Below are 24,868 nucleotides of genomic sequence, written 5' to 3' on the forward strand. Positions count from 1 at the left end.
ACTATTGGTGGTGACAGTATGGGCTCTATTTCCCTAGCAACTAATCCAGTCAATCACAGTCGTATAAAACATGTAACTGTTGATTTTCATTTCATCAGAGAGCTAGTGAATTCCAAGACCATCAAGCTGTACTGTATCTCCACCAGCTCTCAAGTTTACATCTAAAGTGACAAGAGATCTCCTCAAAAGTATATCAACTCACTCCATAACCCTGATAATGTTTTATTTCAGGAACAAAAATTAATGATGATAGGATAACTAGAGTACAATTATCTCGGGTTTACAAATTGTTGGGATTGGCTGAAGGCCTCGTGTTGCTAAGGAAAGACGGGTTCCATCTTGAAATAGTTCATGCCCCAGAAAAACATGATTCATCTCTTAATTAATAGTGATCCTGCTTAAACCAGAAAGATTTCTATATTTTCTTTATGGTACACTTAGCAGTATTGTTTGATAGGAGACCCGAGCAGAGTCTCTGCAAAAATGATCTCATAGGTACATTAATATTTTTTTTCGTGGACGACAAGTTCTATAGGTAACCCTAACTAAAAACAATAATTAATTAAAATATGAATTGTAGTATTGGTGTCCTTAGCATCTTGATATTTGGTTAGATATTGTTGTCCTTAGCATCTTGATAATTGGTTAGTGTCTTAAGTCTTAATTTTTTGTTTTTTCTTTTGGCCCAATCAATGATGGGATTCGAACCCCTGACTTATAATTTGGGAGCTCGACCCTGGCCAAATGGGCTATTGGTTGGTTGTCATATATGACTGTGTGACATGCTAGGAGCTAGCAAATCAGAAATTTAAGGATTTGGGCTTGGTCTTAATATTGATGGAAGGGTAGTGCGCTTTTACTTAGAGTTAGAGAGTTGGGATCCGTTTTCATCAGTTTTGTGTTTGGAAAAAACAACAACAAAAACTCTCGAACATATCTATCTTGTTTTCTTCTTCATACAACACCTGTAGTAGTGAGAGAATCCGAGAAAGAATCAGGTGAAAACCAAAATCGTGTTTACCCTATACGAAATTCCCGTATCCAATTCAGAGAAAGGAAAGTGATGGTTATGAACTCTTGGGTCAATTAGATCCATGGAAAGTGGGAGTTTCTTGTTCTTCTCGAGGCAGTGATTGAAGGTATGTTTTCAACCTTAATTGTTCTTGTCCCAACTGATTGAACGTATATAGTATCTTCTTCAATGATTCAATTACTCAACTATTTGCAATTTTGGTCTATTTAGATATAAGGAACCTAGGGTTTCATTTGCAATTGATTTCAAACCTCTATATTACCGATACATAGTAAGAATTAGAACATTTAGGTATGTTGTGAATCTGCAAGTCACCATGTGGGGTATTATAAGAAAATTAGTTGAATTGAAACGAACAACTATAATTCAGAATTTTCATATGCTGTCAGATGACATTTCGGCCTGATTTTAGGGCTCTTTAGATAGGATTAAGATTCCTTCTTATGAAATATAGGTCTCTGATCGATGATGAAAACATGATATTGAGTGTCCCACTGTGATTTATAGGTTGTGAGATATACCAGTTTCAGTGACTGCTGTTCTGCACCCATGGCAGTTCTGTTTTCAATGAATTTAACATTAATACATTCTGAAGTAGCTTTAGGTTCTGTTGTTTTAGAGCTTTCTCCAATGATTTCAGATTGATATTGAGTGCTTGGAATCGATATTTAGGCTGAGATTTACGGCTAGATCAGTTTGTAATTTTTGTGTGATCAATTTCAGCGAAATCATTTTATTTTCTAACATAACTTCTATATGATCAAGGTGTCGTCTTTGGTTTCGATAGGGGGACTTCAGAGATTAAGGTTTGAGTTGCGAATTGAGGTGGGAACTTATATGAAACTCACTTGTGATCATTGATGTTTCTTTTATAACATTATGTTTATGTACTTTAACTAGTTCATGCATCACTCTTGCTATCTATATTTATTGTTGTATGCGAAGTAGGTATTTTGCTATCAACTTATATGCTATGTGACTTCTGTGTATATATATGATAATGTTGAATTGTACTCACATGCGTAGGTAATAACTAATTTGCTCAACAATGTGTATATCGTTATAGCATCTTCGGGAAGGGTACATTTAAAATAAAAAGGGCAACGGTAGAGAGCTGAGGTTCTTTATGTGTTATCTGTTTTCTTTTATCTTTCCATGGTTTGGAAAGAAGTCAGAGATGTTCTTTTGGCCGTGATGATTGTAAAAGGGATCAAACAAGTCCCTGACTTTTTGGTATACAGAATGGATTCCTCGACAATTTACTTTTATACCTATGTTTAAGTACCTATAGCTGCGGAAGGGCAGGCACTCTTATTTTAATAGGTTGCGGAATCGCAAATAATATTATTGTAAAAAGAAGGAAACAAGCTCTGTATGCATGGATGTTTATTTTCAGTTGATTAGTAACTTCTTTAACTTAAAGTTGATTAGTAACAGTCATGGGATTGGTAAGATAAAATTCTTGATTAGACAAGGCTCTTGTTAATGTGGAATGGTCTCTCCACTTCCCAGATACCACATCTGTTTTACAATTTACGTTGTTGACTTAAAAATCGAATCCAATGTAATTGTGGTATACTGAGTTGTCTCAGGTCTCAAATTGGGGGAAGAAATGAGAAGAAGACCAGGAATTGGTGGGTTGCAGACAGCAGCAGCTGCTAGGGATCAATATCGATTACTTGGAGAAAATGTAGCTAAGATCAGAACAGATCTTATGAAGGAACAACTCACCACTTTTCGTTCCCAATTAGAGGATTTCGCTCGCAAACATAAGGTCTCATTATTTATTTTCTAAATATGTAAATATTTTTTTTTTGGGGACTTAATTATATGGAGTTGTTAAAATTTATTGGTGTAGAATGATATCCGGAAGAATCCTGCATTCAGATCACAATTCCACGAGATGTGTGCAAAAATTGGGGTTGATCCCTTGGCTTCAAACAAAGGATTCTGGGCTGAGCTATTGGGAATTGGTGACTTCTATTATGAACTTGGTAATACTCACCTTCTACACTAAGAATATCTGTCTAAAATGTCCGCAGATTCAACATGAAACTACTTTTTTTTTTTTTTTGCTGAGATGTTGCTAATTATTTGGTTAGACAGGGGTGCAAATCGTTGACATTTGCTTGGCTACAAGGTCGCTCAATGGGGGTTTGATCAACTTGCAGGAGCTTTGCACCCTACTTTGCCAAAGGCGAAAGGCTGCTCGTGACTCTGTGTCTGAAGATGATTGCTTACGTGCTATAAGTAAGCTGAAGGTAATACTATAGGATCATCAGTTTTTGGCGTTTGTTAAAAGATGAAATATCAGTGTTAAGATATTGTTTGCAACTAATGTGTATTGGTGTATGATCTGTGGTAGCATGTTTACTAGGAGAGGAACAAAGAGACTTTAGGAAATAGATATATTATTTGGTATGCAGGTGGAGACGAGAATTACAGTCACTATAAGTCCACCAGTGCGACGAGAATTACAGTCACTATAAGTCCACCAGTGCATCTTTTAGTGCATTGTTTGAGGGAATGTGCATATATGAGCTGCGGAACCAATGTGCATCTCTAGTTCATGCTAGTTGTTAAGATGACCATAAAAATTGTATTCTGCTGAAGAGAACGGGGATATGGGACTGTTGATGGATAGCCTTGATGTGATCCCTTGTGGTACAAAGCCTATTGTTCTTATAGCTAAAATTTGTTATTTACTTCTTTCCTAATTCTCGTAACAGCAAAATGATGTATTTACCAAATGGTGAAAACTATACACTCGAGTATCCTTGCATCATGCTACATGACCTTGATTATTTTTAGAATGGCATTCCAGGTATTGGGTAGTGGTTTTGAGGTTATTTCTGTTGGAAAGAAAAAGCTGGTTCGATCAGTTCCTACAGAGTTAAACAAAGATCACAATGAAATTTTGGAGCTGGCCCAGGTTTGTCTTCTTTTCTAATATCACTTATTTTTCTGGTAGTGTGTTTGTGTTATATTTACAGTAATATTGATCGAACTTCTTTCCAGTTTTGAATATTACTGGAACTACTATCCTTCAAATTATATCCCCTGGTAAACTGTGTCATTCCCTTCTAGCTGCTCATACGAGGTCTTTCTTAAATTCGCTTGTTTGAACATGATTATTTTCTCAGACGTCTTTACCTTATTATTGTCAGCATAACTTGTCAACTATAATGCCTTGCATTGTTAACTTCCTAGGGATACTCACGATATGATACGCTCGGGAAACCTTAGAATTCGTTGTTTGATTGCTGAAAGTTTAATGTTTACAAACAAGTACACTGGCACATTAGTCAGTGTGTCGAGATTCTGATAGCAATGTCTTTTCCCCCCTTTTTGTTTTGCTTTGTTTTGCGGATATAATGTACTTGACTATGCAATGGTTTGCCTATATTTAGTATATTAGTACTGTATGAATTTTGTTCTGGATAAGATATATATAAAATCGGAATTGTAAGTTTTTTGGTCGAAAAAAATAGAACTAAAATGTATTCGGTAATTTTAGGCTCAAGGTTATGTGACCGTGGAAGAAGTAGAGAGGCGTTTTTCCTGGCCATCAGGGCGTGCTACAGATGCTTTGGAAACTTTACTCGAAGTAAGTTTTCCGTTTTAGTTTTCATTTGATTTCTGCTTTATCTTTATAAAGTTGGACTTTTAAACACATCAACCTGTTGAAAATTTACAGGAAGGTCTAGCTATGATTGATGATGGTCACAGAGACTGTAAGCGCAGGTATTGGTTTCCTTGTGTATCAGTTTCTGCCTCTGCATAGCCTTTTACTATCGGCCTTCTGTAAATGTGATAAATTCACTTTGAGAACAGTTTCCAAGTGTAATTGTTTGTTAAAGAAACATCATCTCCAGTATGAGAAAATCAACAATAGCGTTGACACAAACTTTGAACATGTGTATTCAAAATTATATTTACACCAGAATCTAATGTGAGTGGAGGAAAACTGTTTAAAGTTTGACGGATTTTAGAATGATCTGAAAGCTGTTATTCACATCCTCACTGCAAACTACAAACAAAATCCTCAACTAACCAAAATATTGCATTATATGCAGCATTTTCCTGGTGTTTAGACTTGCCTGACATGCATGTTCCATTAGTTTCATCATATTTTACCACCTTTTCAAAATTCATATCATGGTCAGTGGCCCAAGTTATGCCACAAAAAGGACTTAAAATTGAAAATTTCAAGCTCAACTATTAGTAATCCAGGACAACTACTACTTTACTATAATTGATTTTTTTTTTCTTTTATCTTTAGTTGATCTCAATAGTTTTACTTCCAGATTAAAAGGTCGTGACTTGTGATATCATAAATGTAAATACCTACCAACATTTATAACGTTGTTTCCAGGAATTTCCTAGATGATTAATCTTCTGACACGTGTTAAAATCATTTTCAAACTTGACTATTTGGAATGTGTTTTTTTCCCGCTTCTGGAAATTTTTCCTCTTTCTTGGTGTGTCTGTGTGTGTCTAAAATTGGCACCACACCACTGCTCTCTGTAAAACCCCCTTTTCAGTCTCATTCTCTCTAGGAGTGGTGTATAGATCCAGGAGCAAGGGTTTACAAATTTAAGATTTCAGCTCAATTCTTCTCCTCTCTAGTTTCAAAGTTAAGGTTTCTGGTTTACAATGGTAGCAATTGGAATAGATTTAGGGACAACATATTCATGTGTTGCTGTATGGAAAAATGACCGCGTTGAAATTATTGCCAACGATCAAGGAAATCGTACTACTCCTTATGTTGCTTTTACTGATACTGAAGTCTCGTTGGTGATGCTGCTAAGAATCAAGCTGCTATGAATCCTATCAACACTGTTTTTGGTAAGATTTTCAACATTTTCAGTTCAATTTTGGTGTCTAATTTCATGATCATGTTGGTTCTTTCATATTTTTAGGTTCTTGGAATTTGCATTATGTTTATGTTATTTGTATTTTAAATTTTCATCGAGTTTGGTTGTCAAGGAGATTTAAACACTCAGATCTGGCTTTTAGAGTGAGTATCTCTACTGAGTTTGTTTTCTTTTATGTAAATGCAAAACGTTTAATTGGTAGGAAAATCGGCGATGCCACTGTTCAGAGTGATATCAAGTTATGGCCTTTCAAAGTGATTGCAGGAGAAGACAAGAGACCAATGATTCAAGTCAATTACAAGGGCGAGGATAAATTGTTATCAGCTGAGGAATCTCATCCATGGTTCTCATGAAAATGCGAGAAACTGCTGAAGATTATCTTGGTTTAACTGTTAAGGATGCTGTTGTCACTGTCCCTGCCTACTTTAATGATTCTCAGCGCCAAGCTACTAAAGATGCTGCTAAAATTTCTGGCCTCAATATACTGCGAATCATCAATGAACCAACAGCGGCGGGAATTGCTTATGGTCTTGATCACCAGGTACCCGATGTAACCGGTAAAAAGAAGAAGAAGAAGAAGAATGTTCTTATCTTTGATCTTGGTGGTGGTACATTTGATGTTTCTATACTCACCATTAAGGGGGGCATCTTTGATGTTAAGGCTACAGCTGGAGATACCCATCTTGGAGGAGAGGATTTCGATAACAGAATAGTTGATCATTTTGTTCAAGACTTCAAGAGGAAGCACAACAAGGACATTAGTGGAAATCCAAAGGCACTGAGGAGGTTAAGAACATCATGTGAGAGGGCAAAGAGAACTCTCTCATATACTTCTCGGACAACAGTTGAGGTTGATGCTTTGTACGAAGGAGTTGGTTTTCAATCATCCATCACTCGTGCTAAATTCGAAGAGTTGAACTTGGATTTGTTCAAGAAATGTATGGAAACTGTTGAGATGTGTTTGACGGATGCTAAGATGGACAGGAACAGCATTCACAAGATTGTGCTTGTAGGTGGTTCCACTAGAATTCCAAAGTTTCGATCTTTATTGCAGGATTTATTTTATGGAAGGGAACTCTGCAAGAATATCAACCCTGATGAAGCTGTGGCTTATGGTGCTGCAGTACAAGCTGCTTTTATGAGTGGCGTGGGTGGTGAGAAGTTGAAGGACTTGGTGTTGTTGGATGTCACCCCTCTTTCTCTTGGTATTAAAATACAAGGAGGTGTTATGAGTGTGGTGATCCCAAGGAACACAACTGTTCCCACCGATAAACAAGTGTCTTGTATTACCGCCAAGGATAATCAAACTAGTGCTCCCTTTTCGGTGTATGAGGGTGAGAGAATTAGAACTAGTGACAATTACATGTTGGGTACCTTCATGGTAGAAGGAATTCCTCCATTACCTAGTGGTGTTGCTAAGTTCAGAGTATACTTTGATATCGATGCGGAAGGTATATTGACAGTGTTCGTGGAGGACAAGATATCAGGGGGCACAAATATGGTTCCGATTGCAGATAACAAAGGGAGGTTGTCCCCAGCAGAGATTGAGAGGTTGGTTCTAGAGGCTGAGGAATTCAAATCTGAAGATGAAGAATACAAGAATAAGGTGGAGGCAAGGAACTGTTTTGAGAATTATGCATACGGCATGAGGAACACAATCAATAATATCGGAGAAAATCTAGCATCAGATGATAAGAAAAAAATTGAGGATGCAGTCTACAATGCCATTCAGTGGTGCAATAGCATTGAACTAGCGGGCATAGACGTTACAAATGATAAGATGAAGGAATTGCAGAATGTATGCGACCCTATGATAACTAAGATTCAAAAGCAGGGTAGTCCTTCAACAAGAGCTAGCAGGACTGCACCAAAAATCCGTAAAATCTTAAGATCTTTTCGTTTAATCTGATACATTTTATGTCTTCCTTTTAGCTGCACTTTCTCGATTTGGCTTGTTTGAACTATATATGATTACTTTTTATTCTGTTAGATGTCTTTACTTATCTTGTCAACTGCAATGTCTTGCGTAATTAAAATTTTATTCTCCAGTATATCTGGAGAACATGCTAAAATTTTAGTTGCAATCTGTAGTTCGGTGTCATTACAGCTGACACTATAATGCTCCAGAGGGAAAGACGAAGGAAAAGATGGCACTATAATGTTCCAGAAGCGGTGCTTTTATTCACATCCTTTGTGCAGAAAAAAAGGGACATACATGATACCGACCCTAGTTAGCAATTCGGGGTACGGGAAATGTTCGGAACGGGATACGTACGAGTATTATACGGATTTGTAAAATTCAAATTCGGTCAAAAATCCGGTCAACGGTTCGTGATTTGACAGTAATACGGGACGACATACGTATGTGTATAATTCGTTTTAGAGATATGAATCCGACGTACAAAATTCGGCATATATTAACCTTTTTAATATAATCCCTCCTTAGATACAATAATTTAATAGTTGACATAAACTTATATATGATATATGAATTACAATTAGCAAATAACATGTATGTTGGTGGTATTGGAATCAGATTGGTGTATGTAAAATTTGTCATATATATAAACTATATATATATGATACAGTAATTTAATAGTTGACATAAACCATTCAGAACTTTGAATGCTTCTTTTTCTATTGAACCGAATAACCGATGCTGCTGGCGTAGATTGAAGGGTGGCTACATGATCATGTAGTAGCTAATCATAGGACTTGATTGGTCTAGGGGGAGAATGATTTGTCTAGGGAGAGAATGATTTGTCTATTCATTGTCTCCTTATATTTCTTTGTCAGTCTTTCAGAAATTTAAGCAGTGGAGTATCTTCGTTAGCACCTTAGAATCATGGAGCAAGCTCGACTATGGAAGTGGATTGATAGCACAACAGATGACATTCAATAATCCTTGCTCAACTTCGACAGTTGAATCATACCACGAATACTGTAAACAATCCGATCACCAGTGAAGCCGTATAATTATTTATGTGAATGACTACTTTAAATTAAGAAGTTGTTGAATGAAAAGTTGATTCATAGGTCTTGGATTGTAATGTTTATCGGTTCCGAACAAGTGAACACAATGAAATTGTGGTTTATTTTCGAACTGCTTATATGCGTTGCATATGCCTGCGATTATGTTTTCCAGTTTTTTAAACAGAACAACAGGCAGCAACACGCAATCTTTGGTTCAAGCAGTAGGCGCATCGCGCGTGCGTGTTATACTAGTTTTCATAAATAAAACAGAAAACAAAAAAGGAACTCTTTTCATTTCATTTAACGCAAGTCTCTTCTTCTTCACAGAAGAAAAATTCATCTCCCAGAATTTCTCAAAGACAGGCAGCAGAGAGCGCGAGGGGAGAGCATGGAATATGCTCTATGGGGAAATTGCTGATATTCGTTGGAATTTAAGAATCGAATAAGTTAAGTATTCTGGTTAAAATCTCTTTATCTGTGGATTAACATTTTGAGTTTTTTCTTTCAAATTGGGGGTAACAAAATAACAATTTAGACATCTTTATTTAACTTATGAAATTATTATTTTGGATGATTGATTAATTTTCAGCATTCTAATTGCCACAGCTTATTATCTCTTACTCTTGTCTGTGTAGCTTCTACCAAACCTAGATAGGATTCATTTCCATCACACCATCATTTTCCTCCTCATGATAGACTTCAAATCAATTTCCTTTCTTGTTAAAGATAGGCCAATCTGATTATTTATTTATTTATTTTTTGCCGCTACGGAAAAATTTCAGGTTTATATCAGGATACTTCCAGCATGTTTGTTTTTTCATCTATGTAGAGGCTAACCTCAATTAGTCTCTATGTAGTGGTGGGTCCCATTTATACTGGTGGTTGTTTTTTCCACTACCTCTACATAGATAGAGGCAAATCAAATAGCACCAATGAGGTGCTATCTTTGAGCCTCTACCTCTATTAAACCTTCAAATGACTAATATATTCTCGAACAAACTTATAATGTCCAAAAAAGTGATTTTTGACCTGTTTCAGAAAAAGTGACTAATCTATTCCAATTGGTACCATTGTAAGTTTGTTTCTTTTATGTAGATGCAAAACGTTTAATTGGTAGGAAAATCGACGACGCCACTGTTCAGAGTGATATCAAGTTATGGCTTTTCAAACTCATTGATGGAGATTATAACAGACCTATGATTCAAGTCAGTTACAAGGGCGAGGAAGAATTGTTATCAGCTGAGGAAATCCCATCCATGGTTCTCATGAAGATGCGAGAAACTGCCGAAGACTATCTTGGTACAACTATCAAAAATGTTGTTGTAACAGTGCCTGCATGCTTTAATGATTCTCAGCGTCAAGCTACTAAAGATGCTGCTAAAATTGCTGGCCTCAATATACTGCGAATCATCAATGAACCAACGGCAGCAGGGATTGCTTATGGTCTTGATCACCAGGTGAACGATGTAACCGGTAAAAAGAAGACTACAAATGTTCTAATCTTTGATCTTGGTGGTGGTACTTTTGATGTTTCTATACTCACCATTAGCGGGAGCAACTTTGATGTCAAGGCTACAGCTGGAGATACCCATCTCGGAGGAGAGGATTTCGATAGCAGAATGGTGAATCACTTCGTCCAGGAGTTCAAGAGGAAGCACAACAAGGACATTAGTGGAAACCCAAGGGCACTGAGGAGGTTAAGAACATCATGTGAGAGGGCAAAGAGAACTCTCTCATATACTTCTCGGACAACAGTTGAGGTTGATGCTTTGTACGAAGGAGTTGATTTTCAATCATCCATCACTCGTGCTAAATTCGAAGAGTTGAACTTGGATTTGTTCAAGAAATGTATGAAAACTGTTGAGATGTGTCTGACGGATGCTAAGATGGACAAGAACAACATTCACGAAATTGTGCTCGTAGGTGGTTCCACTAGAATTCCAAATGTTCGATCTCTATTGCAGGACTTCTTTAATGGAAAATAACTCTGCAAGAACATCAACCCTGAAGAAGCTGTGGCTTATGGTACTGCAGTGCAAGCTGCTATTTTGAGTGGCGAGGGTAATAAGAAGGTGCATGAGTTGGTGTTGTTGGATGTCAAACCTCTTTCTCTTGGTGTCGAAGTACTTGGAGGTGTTATGAGCGTGGTGGTCCCAAAAAACACAACCATTCCCACCAAGAAACAACAGGTTTACACTACCCATGAGGACAATGAAATTACTGTGCTTGAGAAGGTGTACGAGGGTGAGAGAATTAGAACTAGTGATAATTACTTGTTGGGTTCCTTCGTGTTAAAAGGAATTCCTCCAGCACCTCGTGGTGTTGCTAGGTTCACGGTATGCTTTGATATCGATGCAGACGGTATTCTGACTGTGTCTGCCAAGGACAATACATCAGGGAGAACTAATATGATTACGATTACAAATGACAAGGGGAGGTTGTCACCTACTGAGATTGAGAGGTTGGTGCAAGAGGCTGAGAAATACAAGTCTGAAGATGAAAAGCACAGGAAAACGTATGAACTAAGGAACTCCTTTGAGAAATATGTGTACGGCATGAGGGACACTATTGGTAATATCGTAGAAAAGATAGCATTGGATGATAAGAAGAAGATTGAGGATGCAGTCTACAATGCCATTCAGTGGTGCAACCGTAATGAACTACCGGACATTGACGTTATGAATGATATGATGAAGGAGTTACAGAATGTTTGCGACCCTATAATAACTACGTTTTACCAGCAGGGTGGTCCTTCAAAAATCCGGAAAATCTTAAGATCATTTCGTTTCATCTGATCACATTTTTATGTCTTCCTTTTAGCTGCACTTATACTAGCTCTCTCTCGAATTTACTTGTTTGAACTATGACTAGTTTTTATTCTGTCAAATGTCTTTACTTATCTTTGTCAGCATAACTTGTCAACTGCAGTGTCTTGCATAATTCTTTGTGCATTTATTTTAAAAGGTTCTATGCAAGCCTTAGGGAAATTCCTATGGCAATGTAGAGAACAAATGTTTTGTTAAACCAGGTGGATGGTCAAACGTGATTGTGCACTATTGTTGAAGAATAAACCAAGATACTACGAAGAAGATAGAATGGATCAACAAGCGGTGTTGATACAATAGTATGGATCCACTATGAGAGTTGACAGAATGTGGTTTGATCAACTGGTACAGTTGATACGTTGTGAATGGATCAACAAGTATTGTTTATCCAGTGGTAAGGTATTTAGAAGTTTACTTGGATTGCAAGTATTACGAGTTTTAAGAGTCTATTTACGTGAGAATTTTCTAGAAGTTTCTTTGTTAGAGTTTGATTATGTTAGAAAACTCTTTTAGTTGAGAGTCAAGTTTGTTAATCATATAAATAGGATGTTGAGCCATGAGTCGAAACACATCAATTAAGAGAAGTATTTTCTGAGTTAGTTTGTGTGTGTTTTCATTAAGTCTTTGATATCATATTTACTACATCTGGTATCAGAGCACTGGTATCACATTCTAGGGATGTGGGTATGAGTTGAAGAAGATGACGAGTTTAAGTTCAATTAAGGTACCTGTGTTTGAAGGTAAAAACTCTGAGCACTGGAGGTTGCATATGGAGAATATTTTCACATACCAAGAGGTATGGGATATTGTGAAAGATGGTTATGTAGAACCAGCAGAAGGAGCTGTAGTTGAAGGAGCTGCGCAAACCCTATTAACTGAAAACAGAAAGAAGAATTCTAAAGCCACATATATTCTTCATCAAGGTGTTCATGAATCTCTCATGGATAGAGTGATTTATATTAATCAAGCTAAAGCAGCATGGGATAGCTTGGTAAGCTACTACACAGGATCTGATAAAGTCAAGAAGGTTAGATTACAAACTCTGAAGAGAAAGTATGAATTGCTGCAGATGGAAACTACTGAAACAATATCAGATTTTTTCTCAAAGACATTAAACCTTGTCAATGAGATGAAAGCTAATGGTGATACTATAGAAGATTCTACAATTGTTGAGAAGATATTAAGAAGCTTACCTGAAAAATTTGAATCAAAGGTGACTACTATAGAGGAGTGCAACACAGTTGCAACTATGACTCTTAATGAGTTATTGGGTTCATTACAATCTTATGAACAGAGATTACTAGAGAAGACAACTGCTACAAAACCAGTTGAAGAAGCACTTAAAACTAAAGTTAGCTGGAGAAGCAATCAAGGAAGACCTAATGCTGGAAGATTTCAAGGAAGATACAATAATGGAGGAAGATCTAATACTGGAGGTTATCAAGGAATAAAACTAGTTGATAGATCAAAAGTTCAGTGTTACAACTGTGGAGATTTTGGACACTTTGCTCCAGAGTGTCCAACACCTAGAAAGACTACTGAAAATAATTATAAATCAAATTTCAAAGCTAATATTGCTGAAAGTCAAGAAGAAGAAGAAGTAGCAGATCAGAAGTTTGAAAACATGTTACTAGCATGTCATACAACAGAAGAACAACCTCAACTTAAGTGGTATTTGGATACAGGTTTCACCAACCATATGTGTGGCAGAAAAGATCTATTTGACAAATTAGATGAGTCTGTAAGTTCCACAGTAAAGTTTGGTAATAGTTTAACAATTCCAGTTATGGGAAAAGGAAGAATAAGAATTATTCTTAAGAATGGTTCTAAAGCATACATCATGGATGTATATTATGTTCCAGGTTTACATCAAAACTTATTAAGTATGGGTCAATTGTCTGAAATAGCATATTCTATGAATATTTTCAATGGTTTATGCTTCATCAGAGATAGAAGAAGAAGGTCGATAGCAAAAGTACAAATGACCAGAAACAAGTTATTTCCATTGAATATTCAGCATCAAAAGGAAAGTTTTTACAGTACTAGTATACATAATGATACTTGGTTATGGCATAAGAGAATGGGACATGTAAACTTTAACAGTTTACAAACTTTAGCAAAGAAGGAGATGGTGTCTGGATTACCTTTCATTCAAATTCCAGAATCAAGATGTGAAAATTGTATCTTTGGCAAGCAGCATAGAGATCCTTTTCCAGTTAACAAAGCTAGAAGAGCAGAACAACATCTGGAGATCATTCATAGTGAATTGTGTGGTCCAATAGAAGTTACATGACATGGAGGTAATAACTATTTCATAACTTTCATTGATGATTTCAGTAGGAAAGCATGGGTATATTTGCTTAAACAAAAAAGTGATGCTTTTCATGCTTTTAGAAGTTTTAAATCATATGCTGAGAAACAAATTGGTAAAAACATCAAGATATTAAGAACTGATAGAGGAACATAATATACTGTAGTTGATAGTTTCATGGAAGAACATGGTATCTTACATCAGTTATCAGCAAGATATACACCTCAACAAAATGGTGTAGCAGAGAGAAAAAACAGAACTGTAATGGAGATAGCAAGAACCATAAGAAGAACAAAAGGATTACCAAAGAATTTCTGGGGTTATGCAGTTGATACTGCAGTATATCTACTCAATAGATGTCCCACAAATAGTTTGAATAACAAGACACCAGAAGAAGCATGGAGAGGAGTAAAACCAAGTGTAAGACATCTGAGAATTTTTGGATGTATTGCATATGCACATGTGCCAAAATAATTTAGAAAGAAGTTGGATGATAAAAGTGAGAAATGTATTCTTGTTGGTTACATCTCAGTAACAAAAGGATACAAGTTGTATAACCCAGAAACTGGAAAGATAGTCATTAGCAGAGATGTGATATTTGATGAAGATTCACAATGGAATTGGAATAATGGATTAACAATGAGTGTTGATCCCCATAAGAATGGATCAACAACGAATGTTGATCCACATAATACTGGGTCAACAAGGAGTGTTGATCCATCTACTGCTGTCAGAACAGTTCCAGTTGTAGTTGAAGAAGAAGTACAGATTCAAGACAACAAGAAACTACAAGACCAAGAAGAAAATATATCATACCTGCTAGGTTGAATGACTATGTTTTATCAAGAGATGATGAATATACTGATGATGATGTGGTGAATTTTGCACTATTTGGAGATTGTGTTCCTGTAGCTTATGAAGAAGCTGCTAAAGAACAAGGTTGGATTCAATCCATGAATGAAGAATTGGAGTCAATTGATAAGAATAACACTTGGGAATTGACAACACTTCCATCAGGAAATAAACCTATTGGTGTCAAGTGGGTTTACAAAACAAAATATAAGTCAAATGGTGAAAAAGAAAGATTGAAAGCAAGATTCGTTGCTAAGGGATATAGACAGAGACAAGGAGCCGATTACTCAGAAGTGTTTGCACCAGTTGCAAGACTTGATACAGTAAGAATGACTATTGCTTTAGCTGCACAAAAGAATTGAAAGATTTTTCAGATGGATGTGAAGTCAGCATTCTTGAATGGAGTATTGGAAGAAGAAGTTTATGTTGAGCAACCAGATGGTTACATTATGGAGGGGAAGGAGAATGAAGTATACAAGCTAAAAAAGGCCTTGTATGGTTTGAAACAAGCACCAAGAGCTTGGTATACAATAATTGATTCTTATTTCATTAAGAAAGGATTTACAAGATGTCCACATGAGCATACTCTATATTTGAAAGCTGATACTCTTGGCAATCATATTATATTATGTTTATATGTATATGATCTTATATTACTGGAAATAGTTCTGAGATGATCAAGGAATTCAGGGAGGATAGGTGAAGGAGTTTGATATTACATATCTTGGTTTGATGTCATATTTTCTTGGTGTTGAAGTACAACAAACTGAAAGAGGAATTTTTATTAATCAACAAAGGTATGCAGAAGGAATTTTGAAGCGTTTCAAGATGGATAATTGTAATCCAATTTTAACACCAATAGAAGAAAGATTGAAGTTGACTAAAGATGGAACACGAGAGCTAGTAAATCCAACAGATTTTAAATATCTTGTTGGATGTCTCAGATATCTGACTGCTACAAGACCTGATATCATGTATGCAGTTGGTTTGGTTAGCAGATTTATGGAGTCACCAAGACAATCTCATTTACATGCTGCAAAACGTATTTTGAGATATGTCAAAGGAACAACTAGTTTGGGAATATTTTATACTGTTTCAGAAGATCCAAAGTTGGTTGGTTTTACTGATAGTGATTGGGCTGGAGATACAAAAGGAAGAAGAAGTACACCAGGTTATGGATTTCAGTTGGGAACTGGATTTTTCTCTTGGTCATCTAAGAAGCAACAAGTTGTTGCATTGTCTACAACAGAAGCAGAATATATAGCTGCTAGCAATTGTGCTACACAAGCTGTATGGTTAAGAATGATGCTGAAGTCATTATTTCAAGAACAAAGAACACCAACAACAATAGTTTGTGATAACAAGTCTACAATTTCACTACCTAAGAATCATGTGCTTCATGGGAGAAGTAAACATATTTATATTAAGTATCATTACATCAGAGAGCTTGTCAGTAACAAGGAGATAGCTGTGGAGTTTGTTGAAAGTGAAGAGCAAGTGGCTGATATTTTCACCAAGTATTTGAAGTCTAATACTTTCATTTACTTGCGTGGAAAATTGGGAATGATTAGCAAAGAGTATCTTGGTTTAAGGGAGGATGTTAAAGAATAAACCAAGATACTATGAAGAAGACAGAATGGATCAACAAGCGTTGTTGATATAATAGTATGGATCAACTATGAGAGTTGACAGAATATGGTTGGATCAACTGGTACAGTTGATACTTTGTGAATGGATCAATAAGTATTGTTTATCCAGTGGTACGGTATTTAGAAGTTTACTTGGGTTGCAAGTATTACGAGTTTTAAGAGTCTGTTTACGTGAGAATTTTCTAGAAGTTTCTTTGTTAGAGTTTGATTATGTCAGGAAAGTCTTTTTACTTGAGAGTAAAGTTTGTTAATCATATAAATAGGTTGTTGAGCCATGAGTCGAAACACATCAATTAAGAGAAGTATTTTCTGAGTTAGTTTGTGTGTGTTTTCATTAAGTCTTTGATATCAGATTTACTACAACTATGGAAAAGAAGTGGGCGCTTGACCGTCAAGCGCCAGGATGAAGTGTTTCCCCTGGATGTGTGTAGGAGAAACGCTGGCGTGTGAACCAACTACTTTTGAACGGTCACCGGAACGGCTAGATTCTACCTCCATAAATATAGCTCGAGTTTGATCTCACAAATTCATAACAACCTTTCATCCAATCAATCTTTTCTTAATGTCAATTGTTTTCGATTTTCAACTATGAATCCTGATTTTCGTTCTTCTGAGGAAGATATGGAGAAGGATGAAATGTGGTATGAAGAAGAGGAAGAAATGTGTATGGAGTTTTTGCGTCAAATGGATGAAGATGCAATTCAAGATAGAAGGAGGCGAAATTTTATATTGCAATTACAAACCGAGATCATACCAAAGCCTTTAAAGCCATATGAAGTTATGACTAGAAGAAGGACGTGGCGAGATCGACATTTTTACCACGACAAGATGATGCATGATTATTTTAATCGTGATTGTGTCTATTCCAATGAGGATTTTCAGCGACGATTCTGCATGGGCCGCAACTTGACGCAAAGGATTATTGCCGAGCTTTGTCAGGTACAACCTTTATTTAATTATCAGTATGATGCACGACATGTACGAGGTTTTAGTCCCAAACAAAAGGTCACATTTTATGTCTTCTTTTTAGCTGCACTTAGGAGATCTTTCTCCAATTTACTTGTTTGAACTATGATTATTTTTTATTCTGTCAGATGTCTTCACTTTTTTTTTTTGAAAGAAAAACTTAAGGATTTTATTAAGCATAAGGCAAGCCAAATCAAACATTACAGACCAATTTTTCAACTTCTAACCTAGACATGACATACACAGGGAGTTCAGAACTCCATTTCCTAGCACAATTGTTATTCCTATCAAACTTAGCAAGTAAGTCTACCACTTGATTACAATTCCTACTTTTGAAACAAACTTGAACATTTCCTAAACACTTGACTAAATGCTGACATTCTCTAATGATATTACTATATTCCCATCTGGTGATGATGTTCTGAGCACTGATGCTTTCCATAACTTCTTTGTTTGTCACCCTCCACAATGACATTCCGAAGCCGCTACTAGAGAATCCACTGAAGATCTTTTAACACTGCAGTTGCTTCATCTTGAGCAACATCTCTAGCTATTTTTACCAGAGTGCAGGCTTCCACCAACGTCCCTGTAAATGTCTAATGATTAGTGCAATGCCAACATGAAAATTATTAGGTAAAACAGAAGTATCAATGTTAATTTTCAGTTTTCCTATGGGTGGAGGATTCTAGTGCCTAGTTCCATTATGATTAATCCCATTACTTTCTGTTGCATTGTTAACTGTCTGAACTTGGTTACCACCAACGACTGTTTGAATCTTATTCTCATTGCAGTAATGATAATTCTGTGTTTCAGACTTGAGATAGAGCATCTTTTGTTGTTGAATATCAGTTTACATCTAGACTTCTATATGAACCGCATGGTAATCACAATCATATTTATCTTGGCTTTCTTGTTGAAGGAGATGCTGTTGTCTGGATTACACCAACTTTTTGGCCAATGCTTGATGTCTGTAATTATGTTTAGAACTTGGTTAATATCAGCAGAAATAACATTCCACACACTTCTTGCATAATTGCAATGAATCATAAGATGAGTGATAGTTTCTTCCTCATAACTGCATCTTTGACAATGCACTTCCAAATTTTGATCATGCCTTGCACATATTTCATTGACAGGGAGAATATCATGGGTTACTTTCCATAAAAACAATTGGCATTTGTAAGGGATCTGCAGGTGCCATATGCTGAGCCAGAATTTGGCTTCTTCTTCTTTGTTAGCTAGATTGGGATTCTTCTGACAGAGGATAGCCTTATAAGTGGAATTAACTGTGAAATGACCACTTCTTGTAAGAGACCAAAGAATTTTATCTTCATGCCGATTAGATGGTCTGGTGTTTAGGATTTTTTCTATATGATCCTGAGTGAAATACTTTTGAAGCTTGTTTAGATCCCAGCTTTGAGTGTGATTATCCAATAGCTCCACAACTTTGATGTAATATGGAAACTCCTCATAAGGGGAAATTTTTTGCTGTATTTGCTGAGCAGTGTATCTCTCAATCCAGTTATCTCTAAACACAAACACAAAATTCCCATTTCTAATCTGCCATATATGAAATTTCTTGACCCAACTGATACCAGTACATATGCTTCTCCACATAGCATTGGCATTGTTTGAAATCTCATCTTGAAGAATGTTATCCTTAGCAAAATGTTTAGCTTTCAGAATTTCCACACATTTTCCTTATTTTTCTTAAACTAATCTCCAAGCCAGTTTTGTAATCATGGCCTCATTGAAAACTTTTAAATTTTTGAATCCCAGGTCTCCCCTTCTTTTTGGAATGCTAACACTTTCCCAAGATTTGAAATAGCCTCCTATGCCTTGTTTCTTGTTCCACCAATATCTTCTTTGAGTGGCTTCAAGTTGATTTATGTTTTGGTGAGGAAGAATAAAACAACTCATTTGGAATCGAGCCGTGGAGTTGGTTACTGACTGTATTTGAGTACTCCTTCCTGCTTGATTGGTCATTCCTGCCTGCCATTGAACCAGTCTATGTTGCATTTTCTCTTGAATGTGTCTGAAGCATTTGGTTCTTTGTCTTCCAATGAAAAGATTAATCCCGAGATATTTCTCCTCCACTGGCATCACTTTCATGTCCAAAATACCACAGATTTGGTTTCTTCTTTCATCACTTAATTTTTATTGAAGTGTAAGCTTGATTTATTTAAATTCACCATCGGACCTGAAAAGATGTCTTCACTTATCTTTGTCAGCATAAGTTGTCAACTGCAGTGTCTTGCATAATTATCTGTGCATTTATTTTAAAAGGCTCCGTGCAAAGTTGTAAACACCTTAGGACAAAACATGAACAATCCAAACAAAAACAAACTTTTGCATATCCCAGAGGTCACCACTTCAAATCTGCACACGACCATTCATAAAAACAGAAAAATAAAAGAAAAAGGTTCGTCTTTTCATTTACACAACAGTCTCTCCTACTCCCACTATCTTCTTCATAGAAATAAAATTCATTCACCCAATTTCTCAAAGATCAGCAACAGAGGGAATGGTTCTCAAAGACAAGCAGCAGAGAGAATGAAATATGCTATTTCTTGATGATATTCGCTAGAAGAATCGGATGTCTTAAGGTTAAGTATTCTGGTTAAAATCTCTTTTATCTGTGGATTAACTTTGAAAAATAATTGATACTACCAGATAGAATCTGTTTTGTGAACACCATAGGGAAGGTAAATTAGAGAGCATAAACTAACATGAACAGAATTCCTAAAGTGCAACAGCCAGAGTAACACCACACGAAAACACAACATTATATTGAAACTCCGTAACAAAGTAAAATTTTATAACTCTATCATAAAATCCCATTTCAAAATTCAAAATCACACTATCCATAAGAGGAAAGCATTACTCACATTCTGGTCAATAAGATGAAGCTCCAGACTCCATGCTTAACCACTTTTTTTGTTTCGAGTCTCCACATCTTCAATACCAATGCTTTCACACTCTTTTGAGTTGTCTGATCCGGCTTGAGTTTGATGAATGGCGTTTAAAATGTGTAAAACTGAATATGTACATACAACGTAAGCTCCCGTTTAAAGAAACTGTGAATCATTAAAAAACAATTGGTAATACATTGGTAACTAAGTCAGCATACTAAGTTAATTTTCTGAACTGGTGTGCCATTCATGGGAAGCTTAACTCAATAGACATGCTTCATAGAAAAGGTATGCATATGGACAATTCTTGCATTCTATGTGGTGATAGTACAGAATCCCAGGATCATATTCTTATCCACTGTAAAGTTGCGCGTAGTGTGTGGGCTGCTCTAACTCCAAACAAAGAATGGGCATGGGTATTTCCTAGCTCTATGCATGCGTTGGCATTATCTTGGCCAAACATCTGTATTACTGGAAATTCAGGAAAGGTGGTCTGGAACCTAATTCATGCAACGATTATTTGGACGTTATGGAATGAAAGAAATAGTCATTTCCAAGAAAAGTACAACTTCAAAACTAATGGGAACTTATGTGATAGCGCAAACGTTCTAGTACTCTCATGGGAGTTGCAGATGGAAAAAAAATCCATGCAAATTTTTCTCATACTGTGTTGAACTGAGATTTTGTTTTCTATTAATTTGTTTTCCTTGTATTCTCTTTTGCTACCTCTGGTAACCTAGCTGTACATTCTTCCTTTTTTCTAATAAAATCTCTCTTCCTATCCCAAAAACAAGAAAAAAATTCAGGCATAGAAACCTTGTTTATGGATCTCCGTTGCTTTCTGATTTTCCTTATCACCCATTGAACGCGCGAGTTTTAATAGCTTGGTATTCTATATGCGTCTGTAACTGAAGGTGCAATCCACTAGCCTTGTATTGTTTATATACACCTCCATAGCTTGGTTACTACGAAATTCCTTTGATATTTCTATAAATTTGGCATAATTAAGTTGCTAGTGAATCAACTATTTCAATCTTAACATAGATGAACAATTCTTCCACCAGTTCATAGATCTGCTACCTGAAATATATTGAACAGGAAAGGCATTTTTTTTTAAATTCCATTTTTAGATTAATATTTTTGTATAAAAATCAAAATATGGAAATTAATAAGATTTTTTCAAAGATTTTTCCTTACAAAAATCAAAATAACCTAAAAAACAAACCCATGTCCGGAAAAAATGTTCCTCTTTTTAGATTAAGATTATGGTATAAAAATCAAAATATGAAAATTAATAAGATTAAATATTTCTTTTTAGATTAATGATCGGTATATAAAAATAAAAAAACGGAAATTAATAAGATTTTTCCAAAGATTTCTGGTACATGGTAACTATCTATGGTAAAGAATATTACGCTTTTATTAAGAAAAATAAGATAAGAAAAGGTTAAAACAATAATTAAGGAAAATCTTCACGTGAGATAATCTTGGAAAAATGAAAATTGGAAAATATATCAAAACAAAATAAAATCCGTAAGTATTTTCCCGCAATTTGGATCATTAGATCGAATCAATTTGATTTAAAATTAACTGCCACAAAATGTAGAGGGTATAACTTATTTTCTCAGCCAATCAGAAGCTAGGATTTCGTTGACCAGCCTATGGAAGGGGAGGCTAGCGCAACTCTCAACGTGGAGTGAGAGCCAAAATATGATTTTAGGTTGCTGATGATTGATAATTAGTGAGACCCAACTTTTACGAATTTATATTAATGAAATCACTAATGGGACCCTGAAATATCAGATTTATTCAATTTGCCTTGGTTTCTTATGATACAAAAACCAATAGTAAACATATCTGTTCATCCACGTGGCTCAACAAAAAATGAAAACGAAAAAGAAAAAATTGTTGATTCGTAGGAATTGCCCTTAGGCCAAAGGACGTTATAGACATCCCGCGGGCCCAATCCCGTGGGTTGTCCCGCAAGACACAAAAAGGCAAAGACCTAATGACCCAGCGGATTTGTAAGGGGGGTGGGTTTAGTGTGGGTCCCACTCTCTTATGAGATTGTGGGACAACCCGCGGGATGTAAATCATTTTCGGCCAAAATATGAACCATCTAAACAAAGAACGATTTTTTTGGGGACTACTCAAAAAAGGTGGGGGACTACTTTGTGATACAAATGTCCACCCTACATTATAAGAGGTGTCCTAAAAGATTAGGGAAGACTAATCTTCCCTTATTCTAATTAAGGTTATAACTAACCCTAATAACCCATTAATCTAACCCACTAACCACTAATTCAACCCACTAATTAAAACCTAAAAATTAAAAGAAAAAATCAGTTTCAAAACTGATTCTATTCTTTTCTTTCTTCATCTTCTTATTCTTCTCTTCTTTTCCTCTTCTTCTTCTTCGTAGACATCGACGTTAATCGTCGATTCGAAAAAATTTCATCGTCGATTAATCAATCTTTATAAGCAATGCGTGCCAAGCAAACACCCAAATTTCCAGGATTGTGTCCGGGACTCCCACATATAGTGAATCTCCCAAAACAATTTCTAATTCAAAAAGAACTCGAACCACCGTTCAGAGGAAAAATCAATCATCCAACAGCAACCAAGAAGTACGATTCAAGTGAAATGCAAATCCGCGGGTAATTTCCTTCATACGAATTCTTTTCAATTCGTTATTTGTTGAAGAAATCAATTAGAAATTATCAAAACCCATTGAAAATTGTAGTTACAGTTTATATTTCGGCTAGGAGAATTTTTTGTGTAACCCTAGAATTGCTAACCGAACTTCCAAAAATAAGAACAGTTCGGCGTGCTCGCAAAAATTGAAAAATAGCTGTGACCAAACTACATAGTTCGGTCTGCTCACAAAAAAATCTCTCATAACTGAACTCAATTTTTCCTTTGAAAGAATGAGTTCGGTTTTGTCGATAATTTCTCTTGCTAACCGAAATTTTGAAATATTTAGTTCGGTGTGCTCGCAAAAAAAACTCTCGTTACCGAACTAAATTTTTCAAAAGTTAAGAATGAGTTCGGTTTTGTCGATAATTTTTATGGCTAACCGAACTTTTGAAATATGTAGTTCGGTTACGATGCAAATTTTTTTTTGGTAACCGAACTGTAGTCTGCTAACTTCAAGTGTTGTGTTTACTTTATTCTTTAGTTCTATTTAGGCCTGTCAATATATGTCCGATATTCGGAATCCGTTTCCGAGTATTTGGGATCCTATAGGATTTTATCCGTTTATCGGATATCGGATAGGGATATTTATCGGATATTTCTTCCTTAACCTATCAGAATCGGATTAGGCTCTATCCGTTTGGTTAATATCCGATATCCGATAGAACATGGATTTATTTGTGGTTTACCCTAACCATATTAATGATTTATTTGTGATTTACCCTAATATCCGATATCCGATATGAAATGTTTGAAAAATTGAACTAAAATTTCAATTATGAACATGTTTTAAAGGGTTTTTAACATTTTTTTTCCAGAACCGGATATTATCGGATAAATATCCGATAGCTTAGCCTATCGGAATCGATATCTGATTTTGATATCCTATAGGATATTATCGGATATCGAACATCCGATAGTGCTTAACCTGTCGGATATCGGATTTCTGAATATCCGCCGGATATTCTTCAATTGACAGGCCTAGTTCTATTTGATTTGATAACACAATATTCTCTTATGTTTAGCTAATACTTTGGTTTTTGTTCGTTAGGAACAAAGGAAAAAGATTGAGACTACAACTAGATGAGGATTTGAAAACTCCCACCCCTCGTGGAGCAAAACATCTAGATTTCCGAAAACGTGGTGCCAAAAATGCTAGACATGGAGGGGGATTTTTACCGGAAGTCAACCAAGATAATGTTCGTGATGTAATCCAAGATGTCAATGAAGAGGTGATGGAGAATACAATTGATAATGTTATTGAAGAAGAGAATGATGATGAAGAAGAGCAAGGAAATGAATAGGTTGAACAAGATCAAGGAAATGAAGACCAAAGAAATGAAGAGGTTGAACAAGATCAAGGAAATGAAGACCAAGGAAATGTAGAAGAAGAAGAACTAGAACCCGACAAATAAGGAGAAGGACAAGAGGAGGGAGAGGAGGTAGACGATGAAGAGGAGGAAGATGATGAAGAGTAGGGAAAGGATGATGATGAAGAAGAAGAGGAAGATGATGGAGAAGAGAGAGAGTATGATGATAAAGAATAAGAGGAAGAGGATGATGATGAAGAAGAGGGAGAAATTTTTCCTGCTAAAGAGAAAAAGAAGCCGAAACCTCCTAGCAAAAGATACTCACACATTCCCCATGTTTATTTGTGTTTGCCACCAGTGAACCCAACTTATGGTACTCCAAATGATGGAGGGGAAACATTGTTTGGGTACAAATACTCATGGGCTACGAAGATCTATGCGACAAAAGTATTCTTTAAGTTCATAG

General features: G+C 36.0%; 1 protein-coding gene and 2 pseudogenes across 2 annotated transcripts; all 3 read left to right on the plus strand.

Annotated features, from left to right (window-relative positions):
• The first annotated feature begins 882 nt into the window (after positions 1-882).
• Positions 883-5,012, plus strand: LOC113355986 (vacuolar protein sorting-associated protein 22 homolog 1-like). 2 transcript variants are annotated; one of them, XM_026598977.1, is made up of 8 exons: positions 884-1,139; positions 1,799-1,858; positions 2,626-2,807; positions 2,892-3,027; positions 3,140-3,294; positions 3,858-3,965; positions 4,551-4,640; positions 4,731-5,012. In XM_026598977.1, the coding sequence occupies exons 3-8, from the start codon at positions 2,646-2,648 to the stop codon at positions 4,815-4,817; spliced, it is 738 nt and encodes a 245-aa protein (XP_026454762.1). In that variant the 5' UTR covers positions 884-1,139; positions 1,799-1,858; positions 2,626-2,645; the 3' UTR covers positions 4,818-5,012. The 2 variants fall into 2 exon arrangements, with proteins under 2 accessions (XP_026454763.1, XP_026454762.1); XM_026598978.1 differs by lacking the exon at positions 1,799-1,858 and having other exon boundaries at positions 883-1,139.
• A 129-nt stretch (positions 5,013-5,141) lies between these two features.
• LOC113355987 lies at positions 5,142-7,894 on the plus strand (annotated as a pseudogene).
• Positions 7,895-8,989: 1,095 nt separating this feature from the next.
• Positions 8,990-11,785, plus strand: LOC113359357 (annotated as a pseudogene).
• The last annotated feature ends 13,083 nt before the right edge of the window (positions 11,786-24,868 follow it).

Source organism: Papaver somniferum, chromosome 3 (assembly GCF_003573695.1).
Source record: "Papaver somniferum cultivar HN1 chromosome 3, ASM357369v1, whole genome shotgun sequence".
NCBI lineage: Eukaryota > Viridiplantae > Streptophyta > Magnoliopsida > Ranunculales > Papaveraceae > Papaver > Papaver somniferum.